This window comes from Paralichthys olivaceus, chromosome 9, assembly GCF_024713975.1.
Source record: "Paralichthys olivaceus isolate ysfri-2021 chromosome 9, ASM2471397v2, whole genome shotgun sequence".
Lineage (NCBI taxonomy): Eukaryota > Metazoa > Chordata > Actinopteri > Pleuronectiformes > Paralichthyidae > Paralichthys > Paralichthys olivaceus.
In genome coordinates, this window is record NC_091101.1 from 24,957,508 (window position 1) to 24,971,592 (window position 14,085).

At 42.7% G+C, this 14,085-nt stretch overlaps 2 protein-coding genes across 3 annotated transcripts; both read left to right on the plus strand.

The window, feature by feature from the left end:
* Nucleotides 1-256: 256 nt before the first annotated feature.
* bbs7 (Bardet-Biedl syndrome 7) lies at nt 257-5,971 on the plus strand. 2 transcript variants are annotated; one of them, XM_020104436.2, is made up of 19 exons: nt 257-570; nt 1,158-1,223; nt 1,329-1,391; nt 1,484-1,659; nt 1,763-1,949; nt 2,032-2,104; nt 2,199-2,306; nt 2,495-2,625; nt 2,824-2,908; nt 3,121-3,223; nt 3,346-3,538; nt 3,634-3,708; nt 3,792-3,860; nt 4,100-4,239; nt 4,324-4,488; nt 4,678-4,787; nt 4,875-4,978; nt 5,393-5,516; nt 5,633-5,971. In XM_020104436.2, the coding sequence occupies exons 1-19, from the start codon at nt 535-537 to the stop codon at nt 5,764-5,766; spliced, it is 2,142 nt and encodes a 713-aa protein (XP_019959995.2). In that variant the 5' UTR covers nt 257-534; the 3' UTR covers nt 5,767-5,971. The 2 variants fall into 2 exon arrangements, with proteins under 2 accessions (XP_019959995.2, XP_069387501.1); XM_069531400.1 differs by having other exon boundaries at nt 551-659.
* Nucleotides 5,972-7,237: 1,266 nt separating this feature from the next.
* ccna2 (cyclin A2) lies at nt 7,238-11,253 on the plus strand. Its single transcript, XM_020104437.2, has 8 exons — nt 7,238-7,906; nt 8,598-8,850; nt 8,957-9,063; nt 9,159-9,382; nt 9,463-9,667; nt 9,788-9,901; nt 10,407-10,540; nt 10,641-11,253. Exons 1-8 carry the CDS (start codon nt 7,676-7,678, stop codon nt 10,690-10,692), a joined length of 1,320 nt encoding a protein of 439 aa, XP_019959996.1. The 5' UTR covers nt 7,238-7,675; the 3' UTR covers nt 10,693-11,253.
* The last annotated feature ends 2,832 nt before the right edge of the window (nt 11,254-14,085 follow it).

Consider the following 14,085-nt stretch of genomic DNA (forward strand, 5'->3'; position numbering starts at 1 on the left):
GAGCCTTTTAACTAAAACAGAAGTAAAATAAAGTTTGTTATATATTACAACATGGATTGATTTGTGAATATCATCTGGAGCCACGTTGAACAATCAACACTTTTTTTTTTAGTTTGCAGAGAATAATGGAAATCCTGCTCTATTTATAAGGAGCGCGTCCGCCAATCAGATCGCGGCTTCAACCTCTGACCTCCAGTCTCGTCCAATGGCGTCGCAGCTTGTTGCGGACACAGCGTCGCTGTTGGCAACGGACATCAGTTTCGGCCGATCTGTGTCAGAAGCTTCAGTTTCATCCGAATACTCTCGACATCGAGCAGCTTCCGGAGCTCAGTGTTCTTTAAACTTCTGGTTTGCTCCGGTGTTGCTCTCGTGTCGACGTCGATCCTGGATTTATTTTTCTTTTCAGTAAAATTAAAACAGTTTGCGTGCGGATGAGTCGCGTTAGCCAATTAGCTTGCTAGCTAGCGTTAGCACACAGGGCTAATCTCCTCGCCGCGGGTTAATCCCAGTTTTTCTTTCCAGCGGAGAAGGAAGATGGAGCTGCACCTGAACCGAGTGGATTACATCCAGGTGAGAGTCTCGTTGTCGCGGATCTTTCAGAAGCTCGTGTCTGTTGCTGTCACAGTTGTTGAGCTGCTCTGTGTTGGATTGTTGAGCAGGTAAACACACACGTGTGTTTGCTTTGAGACGAGTTCTGTCCAAAAACTAAACACTGTCATACTTTGACTATTACAACAGATTTAGTTTTTTTTTACTTTTCTCAGCCAACATATGATCGATTGAACATTTATAAAATCATTGCTTTTAAAACTCTTCTCTGTGGCCTCGCAACATAAGAGCCAGTATGTAGTATGTGATCCTGTCTTACCTCTTTATCTGATTAGATCTAACTTCTTATTTTATATGAGTTGTGTTTCATTCAGCTTTAATCCTTGTTCATAATTTATTTTCATTATTTCACTGCTCTAATGTGAAGCATTTATAAATACAGATGATCATTACTAATATTTTTTATGCAGGACTTTTACTTCACATGACACAGTTGTTATTCCTATGGGAGATGATCAAAGTAACTATAAACAGATGAAGTGTATTTCCCTCTGTGCAGTCACTTGGTTCTCCTCTGTTTTAAAACATGCTCGTCTTTCTCCTCGCAGGTCGGTGTGACCTCTCAGAAGACGATGAGGCTGCTGCCAGCATTGGGAAAAAAAGCCACTCAAAAGGTGATAATAGTGTCCGAGCTACACCGGTGCCTAACGTCTGACCTGAACTTGTTATAGTTTGATATTAACACTTCATTTTGCTTGATCGGTGTCTCTTTGTTTCAGGTTGCTATTGCTGATCACGATGGTATCTTGACATGTTTTGGGATGAAGAAGGGAGAAGCAGTGGTGTGTGTCCTGGTTAAGTTTTTAATTTCAATATTCTACAGCCAGTTGGATCTTAATGTGTTGACGGTAAGAAATGTGACTTTCTGTTTCAGCCTGTGTTTAAAACGCTCCCCGGGCAGAAAATATCCAGAATAGACCTCGGAGGAGCTGCGGGGACGCCGCAGGAGAAGATCTTTGTTTGTTCTGGTTCTCAGGTCCGAGGATTCACCAAGAAAGGAAAACAGTTCCTCACCTTTGATGCCAACCTCACTGAGACCATTAATGCCATGTAGGAGCCACTTCTGTCCATTGTTATGTTCTTCCTCTGCTTGATTCACTTGAGCTGTGGGGTTTTTACTTTCGCTGACTGATCTTGGTTCCCTCTTTTCCAGGCACGTCTCAGGCGCTGACCTCTTTGTTTGTGCAAGTTACATCTACAACCACTACTGTGACTGCAAGGACCAGGACTACTATCTGTCTGGAGACAAAATCAATGATATCACGTGTTTGTCATCAGAGAACCTGACTCGCCTCATTCCGGTCCTCGCATGCCAAGATCGGGTTCTCCGAGTCTTGCAGGTAAACAAAGCTATTTACTCTTCTCTGTTGTTCTACCTCAAACAATCAGAGGATCATTTTTCCCACATGTTTTTAACTCCAGGGATCTGAGCTTGCATATGACATTGAAGTCCCCGGTCCTCCGTCCGTCTTAGAAATGTACAACAAAGACGGAGGTGAGTTGTTAACTTCTCTGTGCACTGTTTATAAGAAACATCACGTTGTTTTAAAAGGAACAGACCGAACATGATGTCAGTGATCTCTCTACAGGAGAGGAAGTTCTCTTTGGAACTACAGATGGTAAAATTGGTTTGGTCCAGATCGGTGAGCACTCAGCTTCAACCAAATGGGAGATCGACAATGACAAAAAGAAAGGAGGTTTGTTTTTCATGGGACTTTATGTTGCATGTGAAATCAACTTGCAGAATATGTGTTAAAGAATCTAAACTGATCATCATGGAAACTTCTTTCCCATTCTTGGTTTACGTGCGTGTGTACGAGTACGTTCTCCTTCTCCTTCTTGTTGTTGCTTTCACAGCACAGTTACTCTTTCCTGTCTCCAACAGGAATTCTTTGCATTGATACTTACGACATTATTGGAGATGGAGTGAATGACATTCTGGTGGGCAGAGATGACGGGACAGTAGAAGTTTACGGTTTCGACAGCTCCAGTGAACCCACTTTACGCTTTGATCATGTAAGTTGATGTATGTGCTCACACCAAAAGTTTAAACTTAGGGGAAAGTTCATTGAGCATCTAACATCTAATAAACATAGTAAAATACTATTCACGTTAAATCATTTAACTTTTCTTAGATGTTCAAGCATGTTAGCAGGATAACATGATATCCTGATCCTAACACTCCCCCGTCGACGGCCATGTTTCTCCCTTCAGGTTCTATCAGAGAGCGTGACTTCCATCCAGGGTGGCTGCGTGGGGAAGGAGTCTTATGATGAGGTCTTGACTGCCACATACACAGGTTCAAACTTCAAACACTTTGAGTCCATATGCTTCATCAAACCTGTCAAACTATCATCTATGTGCTTGTCTTTGTTCTTGATAAGAAAGATAATTTCTTAGACTGTCTGATATACAATGTGTGTAACACTACAGCTTATGTTTTAGTACTGTAGTAGTGGGGGATCTTGACATGTGCAGCCTATTCTGAAGAACTGTCATCGCCTCTTCCAGGATGGGTCACAGGTTTAACCACTGAGCCCCAGAAGACCGAGGCCGGCCCTGGAGACGAGGTCAGGATGAGTAAGGAGACTCAGTCCAAAGTAGAAGCACTCAGGTAATACTGCTTCCTTTCTAATTACTCAGTATGTTCTTGAACCGTGACTTAAGAGGTATACAATATAGAGAATGATTTCAAAATCAGTCCATTCTTCAGGTTAGCATGTGGTTCATTAACAGGGCCGAGCTGGACCAGCTGCAGGTCAAAGTCCTGCAGGGACGAGAGCTATACCAGCAGACGTCTCAGTCGAGCACGGCCGTCTCCGCTGTGCCCGTCTTTAGCATTAATGACAAGTTCACCCTCTGCCAGGACGACGCCAGCTACAGCCTCACTCTGGAGGTTCAGACCGCCATCGACAATCTGCTGCTCCAGGTACTCTCGGCAACAAACTTTCCTTCTAACCCCTAGTAACAGTCAAACTTGAAGTTTAAGTCAAAATGTCCCTGAAAGTTGAATCCACTTTGCAGAGCGACGTCCCCATTGACCTGCTGGATGTGGATAAAAACTCAGCTGTTGTGAGTTTCAGTGAATGTGACTCTGAGGTGAGCTGTGTTAAAACATACAGTGACAATAAAGAAACAAACCAGAAGCCTCTCTCTCTAACTCTTAACTCTGACTTTTGCAGCAGCCCAACGGGAACTTCCTCCTGGCCACGTACAGATGTCAGGCGAACACAACCAGACTTGAGCTCAAGGTAGAAAGTGCATCAAAACATGTATCCAGGGAATTTTCTTTTACTTACTGAAGTTATTTTTCCTTAAACCCCATGTACTTGAACATAATATAATATATCATATAATGTGTTATACTAGTTCTTCTGCCACATTCTTGTATATATTTGAAAAGTGATCCGTAGTTGACTTGTTTTAACAAGAGGTGGAATGATGAACAGTGGAAAAATGTGTTTTCCTCTATGATAAATTATTTTCATAGGTGAGGTCCATTGAGGGGCAATATGGAACCCTGCAGGCCTACATTACCCCAAGATTGCAACCCAAGACCTGCCAGGTCCGCCAGTACCAGATCAAACCTCTGTCCCTCCACCAGCGCACACACAGCATAGACCAAGACAGGTAGAGACTGCCGATGAATTGTCTTCTGGAGTTTGGACTGAATATTGAAAATTCATCTTGTCTGTCCATCTTTCTGTCCTACAGGCCCATGAACAGGCTCAGTCTGGTGGGACAGTTCAGTTTTGCTGAGATCCACTCCTGGGTGGTCTTCTGTTTGCCAGAGGTCCCTGAGAAAACACCAGCAGGAGAGAGCATCACTTTTCATTTCCAGAACACTTTCCTCGGCACACAGCTTGAAGCCAATTACTGGTAAACAGAGCCCACAGTAGAAAGACACAAGGATTATACATATAGATTATACAATAGTGTGTAGAAATAATGAGATAACTGACAAGGGGTCATACAATGTTATTTCCACACTTCATTTAAAATGTTCAGGGGTGATTTGTCTTATTATCTTCTTGGGTCTAATCAGATGTTTCTGTATTTATAATAAAGCAAAGGAGAGGGTCACTTCAGGTCAGACAACATCTCCACCATCTCCATACTAAGTGATGTCCTCTCTAAAGAAGCCACCAAGAGGAAAATCAACCTCAACATTTCATACGGTAGCTTTATATGTGTTATATTCTAATGTTTATTGTACTATAGTATTGAATCTTGTTTAGATTTCCTTTTGTTGATTTATCTTCCAGATATCAACGATGACTCTGTGAGTCACACACTCAACATGATCCATCCAAAGCTGGAGTACCAGTTGTTGCTGGCTAGAAAGGTTCAGCTAATTGATGCTCTTAAAGTAAGTGTATCGTAAAGGTTAGTACCATAAGTAATAGAATTATGTACTGTCCGACAAGAAAAAAACCTGCTCTTAAATTGTTGAACAGCAGATGGTGCAAAGCTCTGCCAGTCTGCAGAAAACAAGATGAACTTCAACAAAGTTCAGGCCCTCTGACTCAGAATCCATGCTTCTCACATCCACACTGCACTCAGAGCAGTCAGTATAAAGAGTGTGCCGTTGAGTGGCACTATTCTTCCTAAATGCAATGCACTCTGAACATATCTAGACATCATGTAGAGGAGCTATTTGCAAGAACCCAAATGTCCAAAACTAAATGTATCCCGTTACCTCCCTCCTTTGGTTAAAGCAACAAGCTCTCAGGCTTTTTTAGGGCGCTGTCTATGTTCACCTCCTCCTTTCCTCTCTCGACAGGAGCTTCAGGTTCACGAGGGGAACGCCGACTTCCTTATCCCAGAGTATCGCAACATCTTAGACGAGTCCGTGAATCTCCTCGAGGAGTACAAGAAGCAGCCGGCACACCTCGAGAGGCTTTATGGTGCAGTATTTTACCGTCACATTTAAAATCATCATTGTCTTCCACTGTAGCTCTCTCATCCAGAGTTTTAAAATGATGGTTATGCAAATGTTTGTGTTTCTTTGTCTTTCCTGCAGGAATGATCACAGACCTCTTCATTGACAAGTTCAAATTCAAAGGGCAGAATGTGAAAACCAAAGTCTCCTCATTACTGGAGATACTCGATAATTATGACCTGAATTCTCTGTTAGACTTTTTCAGTGAGGCATGATGTCATAGAGTTGAGCTATTTTTGTACAGTAAACACAGATGTTTTGTTTCATGGTAGACGTGTCAAGTGTCAAAATATCACGTTGTCATACTGTCATTTAGATACTGTTGGTCCTAAATGTTGTGTACGATATTTAAATATTTATAATGTATTTTGATAGCATCTAAAAACAAGAGTGGCGTTTAATAAACTGCTCAAAGTTTCACACATGTTGCAGGTTATTCTTTTCAGTAGTAGTTTCAGTTCAGGTTTGAAGTTTCAGTTTCCAAGTTTAAAGCACATTTCATGTATATTTTTAGATCATAAATATTATGAATGAATTCATAACAATGTGATAATATTTGTTCAAATTGATTTTCATGAATGATCACATCTACAAATGCGTGATTGGTAAATTAATAAGAAGTACTTGTAAATATTGATGGTCAAGGTAAATGCACAGATAAAAAGTGACAAAGTGATAATAAATGATTGTGCACGATGAGCACTTTATTTTGCTGATAACACTTTTGTATCTTTACATCACACTTTTAATACAGAACATTATATTGTAGTGCAGTGGTTTTGTGTTGTGTGGTTCTTATTTCTACTAAAATAAATGAAGTAATGGATCTGAAATAAAACTAAAAGTCAAAAAGGAACCAAATGATCAAAACTACTTCAGGTTTGTAGCAAACCTTAAGTGTGTTGTGTTGTCAATTCATGTAAAGCAGAAGCAGTATTGAGGTACAAGTATTTGCATTGTCTATCATTTCAAAAGGGAAAATGAAAATCCTCTTACTGCTGTTTCAAACTAATAATAAGAATTTTAACCAAGAAATATATTATTACAATCAGCCCTCATCTTCACCAGCTGTAATATTAAAACCATATAATTGAAGATACTCTCACTGTCACCAAATTCCTAGAACCTAGATTCTCACATTTAAATGACGTGTGTTTTAAGTCAAATCCACACACAGTTGTGAAATTAGCCATTCTGCTAAGTATGAAGCAAACATATTAATTGTCATATTACTGCTTTTATGTATGTAGCTGCTCTGTATGTATTTATTTAAATTGAACACAACCACCTATCTGTTATCGTAAGTCCTCCTGCTTCCTGCTGATTGTTATTTCTCTTATATTTACTTTTAAAAAGTGAACTTAGTATATTAACAATAACACTGATATGTAGGTCAAAGTGTGACCTACATATGTTAAACTTCTGCATTAGTGTGTACAGTTAAACCTCTGTCACTGTTATCTTGTGATTTTTAAATCGCCTCCTCCTCCATCGAGCTGATGATGATTAAATGATTTGTTTTAAATGTGTTCTCCTGTTTTTTTTGTTTTTCTCCTCCACGTGCGACTTTTACTTCAAACCGGTTTTGAATTTTCTAATCAGGCGAATTGTCCTCCTTCCGGCTCCCGTACACCCCCCGACGTCACCGGCTGCCTGGCCTGTGATTGGTCCGTTTCAATCCTCGCGGGCTACTTGAACTGGGAGCTCGCGTCGTGAGGAGGTGAATGGATCGAGCTCAGCTGTTCGCGTCTCCTCCTCCTCCTCCTCCCGCAGCTCGTCCGTCGCTTCGCTGAGCTTTTCTCGAGTATGGCGCCTTAAGGTCCCGTTCTTTGTTTCACCGCACCGCAGACGCTTCCTCGCTGGTCGTGCGTGTTTCCGTTTGCCTCCCCGCATTTCTCCGGCGCCGTTGTCATCTCAACAGCGTCGTTTATTTTTTTTCAGCTTCGTGAACGTTGTCGCCGCACACTCCCCTCTGCGAGCTAACAGCTAATGCTAGCCTCGGTTTGAGCTCCAGTGCTACTCGTGCAGGTTTTTAGGTTTTTCCCCCTCCACGGCGGGAGAAGCACCGAGCAGCACCGAGCAGCAGCGGGGAAGCTTTTGTGACCGCACACCGGCTGCACAGACATGTCAGCGGCCAACAGGGGAGCAGCTGCCGCGGCAGGCGGCGGCGCGGCGGCTAGCGAGCATCACAACCAGGAGAACATGCTGTCAAGACTCAGGGGCTCGCTGAAGAACCGGGCGGCGAACGACAACCAGGAGAACCTGCCCCCGAAGCAGGCGTCCACCAGAACCGTCCTGGGAGCCCTGCAGAACAACCAGCGGAGCAAAGCCCAGAACCAGCGCGGCTCCAAGCAGGTGAGAATGCTAGGTGGCTCGGCTAGCTGCTGCTAGTGTTTGCTAATGATTGACTGTAGCTGCCAGGAGGTGCCATTGTGTGTTTTTGGAGGCAACATGCTCCAGTTATCGGGACCACGGTTAAAATCAGACACTGTGGATTCACTCCTGTATATTTAAAGTGACTGTTATTCCCACGAATGTGCAGATTTAAATGCAGATTATATGGAGCTACTTCTGGTGACCAGGTTGTCCGCCATTTTAATGTCACATATTGTGCACCATTTACTTTGTGTTGCTGCATTAATGTGTGTACATCCCGCCTTTGTTAAAGGAACAATACAAGTGTTGTGTTAAACTTACTGCTGCAGATAATTGTTTCCCTCGTTAATCCACTGTTAAGGTTTTTAAACTGCCACTTTTTTTTTGAATGCACATTTCTAATTGCCACATATGCTTTTGTCCCCAATTCAAATTTGATCTGCGAGCTTATATCAGCGATTTGAAAAGTTTGACTACATTTAACACAACTTTCTGAAACAGGATTAGCTTTAAATGAATCCCTGTAAAATAATTGCTTTATTTCATAATCTGAGATAACCTGCCTCATGGTTTCTTACAGGGTTTTCCCCCCTTTTCACTTCTCTTGCTTCCTGCAATGAAACTCCCATGAGACACCTTTTCTAAACTGAACCCTGTTGAATCCTTCCAGGAGTCATCGCAGCCATTGTCTTGTAAAAATGAAGATTTCAGCAAAAGCTGTCAGGAGAAGCCCTCTGCCAAGCAGCCGTCATTCCAGATCCACCTTGATGAGCCTGATGGCGCCTGCGTCAAAAAGTCACAGCAGGTGGTCAAAGCCAAGGTCGTCGCAGAAGACTCTCCACTCACCATCGACAATGCTGTGGCACGGCTCCGACAGCCCCTCGCCAACATTGACATTCCATCGGCGATGGATGTCAGCTTTGGTGGGTTACTTGACAACAAAATATAATCTTAAATTTCAGTTTCACTCAAAGTCTTTATATAAAGTGACATTTTGAACACGCACTAAATGTAGAACTCTTTGATTAGACTCTCCCATGGACATGTCTGTGGTTGAGGGGGAGGAGAAGTCTTCCAATGTAAATGAGGTCCATGAATATGCTGCTGAAATCCACACGTACCTGAGGGAGATTGAGGTGAGATTTCAAATCCTGTAGCTTCACTTAACTAGAATCGGTAAAGTTTGGCAAGTTTACTATTAAACCATTCCTGAAATATTGTCACCCAATAGATCAAATCCAGGCCTAAAGCCGGCTACATGAAAAAGCAGCCAGACATCACAAACAGCATGAGGGCCATCCTGGTCGACTGGCTGGTGGAGGTCGGAGAAGAGTACAAGCTACAGAACGAGACGCTGTATCTGGCCGTTAACTACATCGATCGCTTCCTGTCTTCGATGTCTGTCCTGAGGGGGAAGCTTCAGCTCGTCGGCACAGCTGCTATGCTGCTCGCATCGTATGTCTCAAGTCTTCACTTTACTAAACCTTTAACTAGGCCTCTTCTGTGTAATGTGACTTTAAAATCTTTGTTTGCAGGAAATTTGAGGAGATCTACCCCCCTGAGGTGGCCGAGTTCGTTTACATCACAGATGACACCTACACCAAGAAGCAAGTGTTAAGAATGGAGCATCTGGTGCTTAAAGTGCTCTCCTTTGATCTGGCAGCACCAACAATCAACCAGTTTCTCACCCAGTACTTCCAGCACCAGTCTGTTAGCAAACAGGTGGAGAGCATGGCAATGGTGAGCGTGCAGCACTTTAATCCATTTGGCTTTGGCAGACAAATCCCCAACTTTGCTCTCAACCCAAAAATCTACAAATTGTGTTTTCACATGGCTTCCTTTTTTTCTCCCTCCCCTCAGTACTTCGGAGAGCTCAGCCTGATTGACTCAGATCCCTTCTTAAAGTACTTGCCATCACAGACGGCTGCTGCAGCCTACACCCTGGCTAACCACACACTGACTGGCGGCTCATGGGTGAGTACAATCACAGGCTCGTTTGCCTCGTATAAAGGACCTCCTGCTCAGCTGTCCTCTGACCCGCTGCCACAGTATCAACACTGATCACATATAATGATCGATACTTTCCTTTAAATTGGTCGAATCTATCTGCATGTGATTCATTCAGACTCCTGACTCGTCTCTCTACTTTTACCCGCTCGTGCCGATAGTAACGTGATGCGATGCGCATCTGTAAACGCAGACTTGCTCAGAACATTGTTTGGTCTGAACTAAAACAAAAGGCCTGCGTGTTAATTTGCATATCGAGCGGGGACTTGCGCTTCGATCACAGCTCGTCACCAGAGGCTCATTTAGGGCCCATTTTAATCCCAGGTGTGAACGCACGTACTTGACGCCGGCCACTTGTGATCTGATCGCTCAGACGGATGTTGATGCAGGGTGTGTACGAGGCCTTGGTTATTTATGAAAGCTTCTGTTGTGACAATTGGTTTCTGTAGATTAACGCAGTTGTCTTCCTCAGCCCAAGTCTTTGACTGAGATGTCCGGCTACTCCCTGGAAGATCTGATGCCCTGTGTCGAGGATCTGCACCGGACGTACGTCGCTGCTGCTCAGCATGCCCAGCAGTCTGTCCAGGAGAAGTACAAGACCTCAAAGTAAATTCAAAACTTGGCATAATTAGCTTTTGCAGATTTTTATAGATTTTGTATTTGTGGGTAACATATAAATGTTCTAAATCTGTTTTTTGTTTTCCAGGTACCTAAGTGTTTCTGGCATCGACGCTCCAGCGAAACTGCAGCTGAACTGACCTCGTCCCTTGTCTGTGTAGCGTTGTACCCCCTGTCAGTCTTTTTAAAATTTATTTTTTTTCTGATGTAACGCAGTTTAACAATCTGACCTGCTCTTCTTGGAGTCGTGCTGGATGTTTAGAGTTTTTACTGATATTTTTATATACTTAATTCTGACACTCATGCCAAGATGTGTTGGTTGATCAGGCAGTTTTAACGTCGACTTTTAATCACAGACAAAATGTAGAGGTTATCACCACCACTTGATGCTTTGATCTGCAGCATCTCTGCTCCACCAGATGTTTGAATGTACTCAAACCCAGCATTTTTCACTTTATAGTTGCTGGTTACACTTTTAAAAGACATATACTCAAGGTTGGCCACACGAGAGCTACAACCTTTTTTTAAAAGTGGTGTAACTTAAATGTTTGGCCTCGTATGATGCAGATTAAAGTATATTTTGTCTGTCATGATGGAGTCAGCTGTCTCATTACATGGGTGTCTTGGAAGTTAAAAGCTTTTCAAGGCATCTTCTGCACTGTAAACTATGGCTCTTGTAAATAAAATTTCATTTAAAGTAAGACTTCATGTCTGCATCTTTATGGTCACGTTGGACTCATGGGGGCAGCAGAGGACCAGATTTGCTCTGAGTAGATTTCTTCTACAGGCAGACTTAAAAACCTGAAGATTTACAGAACTAAACTGCAAGGCAGAAGTTCTAAATGTTTATGCACAACTAACATGAATGGAAAAGGTAACTATCACCTTTGACAATATTGTCTTTAAATGCATTTATGGTAATTTGAAGAAAACTACATATCTTGTGCTTTAAATGGTTTATTTCTTGACCTATGAGAAGATCCAATAAACTGAAGAACACTTGGCAGATTAAAAACAATCCTGCAGTAAATCCTACTTCATGTAGGTGATTTTTGTTTCAACATTTTGAGGTATACATTTCTCATTTTAGAAATATTTTGATCCTGTGTACTGTTGCAGGTGTAAATTTATGATGCTGGATTAGGAGAGTGGACACTAATACTATTCCCTAGTAGCGTGAATCATGCTGAACATTTTAACCCTGATTTTGTAGGATTTGTTCTTGGCATTAGTTTTTGCAAAAGGGAGAAAAAAAACCCACAGTAAATATTTTTTAGTGAACAATAAATGAACTCTTTGATTGGAATCTCCAAATATCTGAGTTTGGCTATTCCTTGCAGAAGTGTTGCTTTTTGTAACCTTCACATTCATCACATACCAAATGACAATAGAATCCATGTTCTCTGTTCATCAGTCACTTGATTTATCCCTGTTAGAACGAACTAAAGGCAGCCAATGGCATCTCTCTGCCTCTCCCCCCACTCTCATGATAAATTGGGAGGCTGGCTTTGTGCGAGGAGTCTGACAGGAGAAGGGAGGCAGAGCCCGGCTGCGCAGAGATTTCCACCATTTCATCTCAGGGGGGGATGTAACGCTCCAAGACCGAGCACGCACTCGCAACAGGTTGGCTTTATCACTGAACAGCACACACTTGTGAACAACTGGAGGATTAAACCATGGGAGCAGATGGGATTTCTATAACCTAACTAAACCAGCTGGATACCTGCTTGAAGAATGGCTCCTGTGGCTACAGCACAGCAGCTTTCTAACCCCTGAGAAGGTCCAAGTGTGATAGGAGAGCGTTTCTGGAAGTGGCAGGGGAGGGTGGGTTGCTGCCTAACCCCATGCCTGCCCCGAGAAAATTTCTGGTGGCTTCCACCTCGCTGCCCCTGGCACTTGGCTGGGGCTGGAACCTGAGCGTGTATGTGGGGATGCTGCTCGGACTCCTGATTCTCATGATGCTTCTTCTCTGGATGCTCCTCAAGCAGCTCAGTAACTCTGTGGCTAAATCCATGCTGCAGCCTGTGCGCTCTTTCAGGAAGCCTTGCTTTGAACAGAGGTTTCAGCACGTGTTGTGAGAAATTGGAAAGAAATGGCACAAATCTGCCAAAACACTGTCAGGACTGAGACTTGATGGAGTGGTTGAATGTGCCTTTGCAGAATCATGTAAGATAATGTCTTTGAAAAATGTTTTGTTATGGACGGAAGTGCTTATATCTCCTCACAAAATAATAAAAACTCATGGTCGTATTTATAGAAACCATCGTCTGTTCTTTAAGTTGCTCTGGTGTTATCTTGCAAGTATGAACCAGGGAGTCTTCCCTATGTTCCTCTGAGTGATTAAAAATACTATCATCCTTATATGCAACAGCTATTTCTTCTCATCTCTCGTGTGAATTTGCTCAGCCGAGCTCAACCATCTGAATTGCCGAAGCCAAGATTAAATCTGCATCTCGATTCATGCTGATTAAAGCAACACATCCAGGAGGGCAATTTGCACTCGTCTCATCTCATCGGAGAATCGGCAGGAGGGATATTGAGGATATGCCGCTGATGAGAAATATGAAAGGACCTGTGTGCCACTTGCTTTAACCTCCTATGTCCATGTCGGGGGACAATATAAATGAGGCCCGTGAGGCAAAAGGCTAATATTAACCGCAAGTTCCCACGTGATTAAAACGTGTCAGTGCTTCACGGGCCAGGAGATTATTTTGTTGAACCTAAAGACACTTTTTGTTTTTTCGTGTGACTTGGTAACGTCATGTGTTTTCGTTTTTTATTCTTCTTCAGTCGTAAGTCACCGGAGGCCCGGCTGGGTGAGAGGGATCAATAGCCTCTAAGCCCCGAGGGGAGAGTGTTAATTAGACCCTGACAGGCGATTTCCTTATCACTCCTTCTAGCCTACTTCTCTGCCTCCATGTTAACAGTGCTCACCGCCTTTCATTAACGGCCATCGACACTGAAATGACTCTGTAGGGGAGGAAACCTTTAGCTTTTATTAAAACAACAGTTTCCAACATTTTGCATGTTACTACTATAATATAATACTTTTCAGCTCGGAGCTGGATAAAAAGATTGATACTAGACTCGTTCAGTGAGAAACAGAACACATGTGCAGGCAGGTCACATGACTGTGTCTGAGGAAACCAAACGAGCAGGACCTTTAAAGTTTGTTTCCAGAACATTTATTTTGCTCATCAATGGTAAAAAACAAAGATTAAACCAGGTCTTCTGACATTTCGTGACATTTGATCAGAGCCATGTTGTTTCCCATTCACCGTTCTGGTGTACCAGACATATGCAGCCCTGATTGTGTTATCGGCGCAATTGTGTTGTGCCGATAACACAATCATTGCTAACTATGAAGCTAGAGGGTTTGTTTATCTGTGTTGACATGTTTAAATGAGGTCTTGTTAATTGTGTGACCTGTAGACAAGTGAACCGCTGGCTCTAACTCCATATGTAATGCAATGATTGTGTGTTTTTGGCATATTTCATACATCATAACCATGATTGTGCCGATAACACACTCA

Coding starts and splice junctions, on each gene's coding strand:
- bbs7 (XM_020104436.2), top strand. CDS start 535: ATGGAGCTGCACCTGAACCGAGTGGATTACATCCAG. Junction 571..1,157: donor ACCGAGTGGATTACATCCAG/GTGAGAGTCTCG, acceptor TTCTCCTCGCAG/GTCGGTGTGACCTCTCAGAA. Junction 2,626..2,823: donor CCACTTTACGCTTTGATCAT/GTAAGTTGATGT, acceptor TTCTCCCTTCAG/GTTCTATCAGAGAGCGTGAC.
- ccna2 (XM_020104437.2), top strand. CDS start 7,676: ATGTCAGCGGCCAACAGGGGAGCAGCTGCCGCGGCAGGCGGCGGCGCG. Junction 7,907..8,597: donor ACCAGCGCGGCTCCAAGCAG/GTGAGAATGCTA, acceptor GAATCCTTCCAG/GAGTCATCGCAGCCATTGTC. Junction 9,383..9,462: donor GCTGCTATGCTGCTCGCATC/GTATGTCTCAAG, acceptor CTTTGTTTGCAG/GAAATTTGAGGAGATCTACC.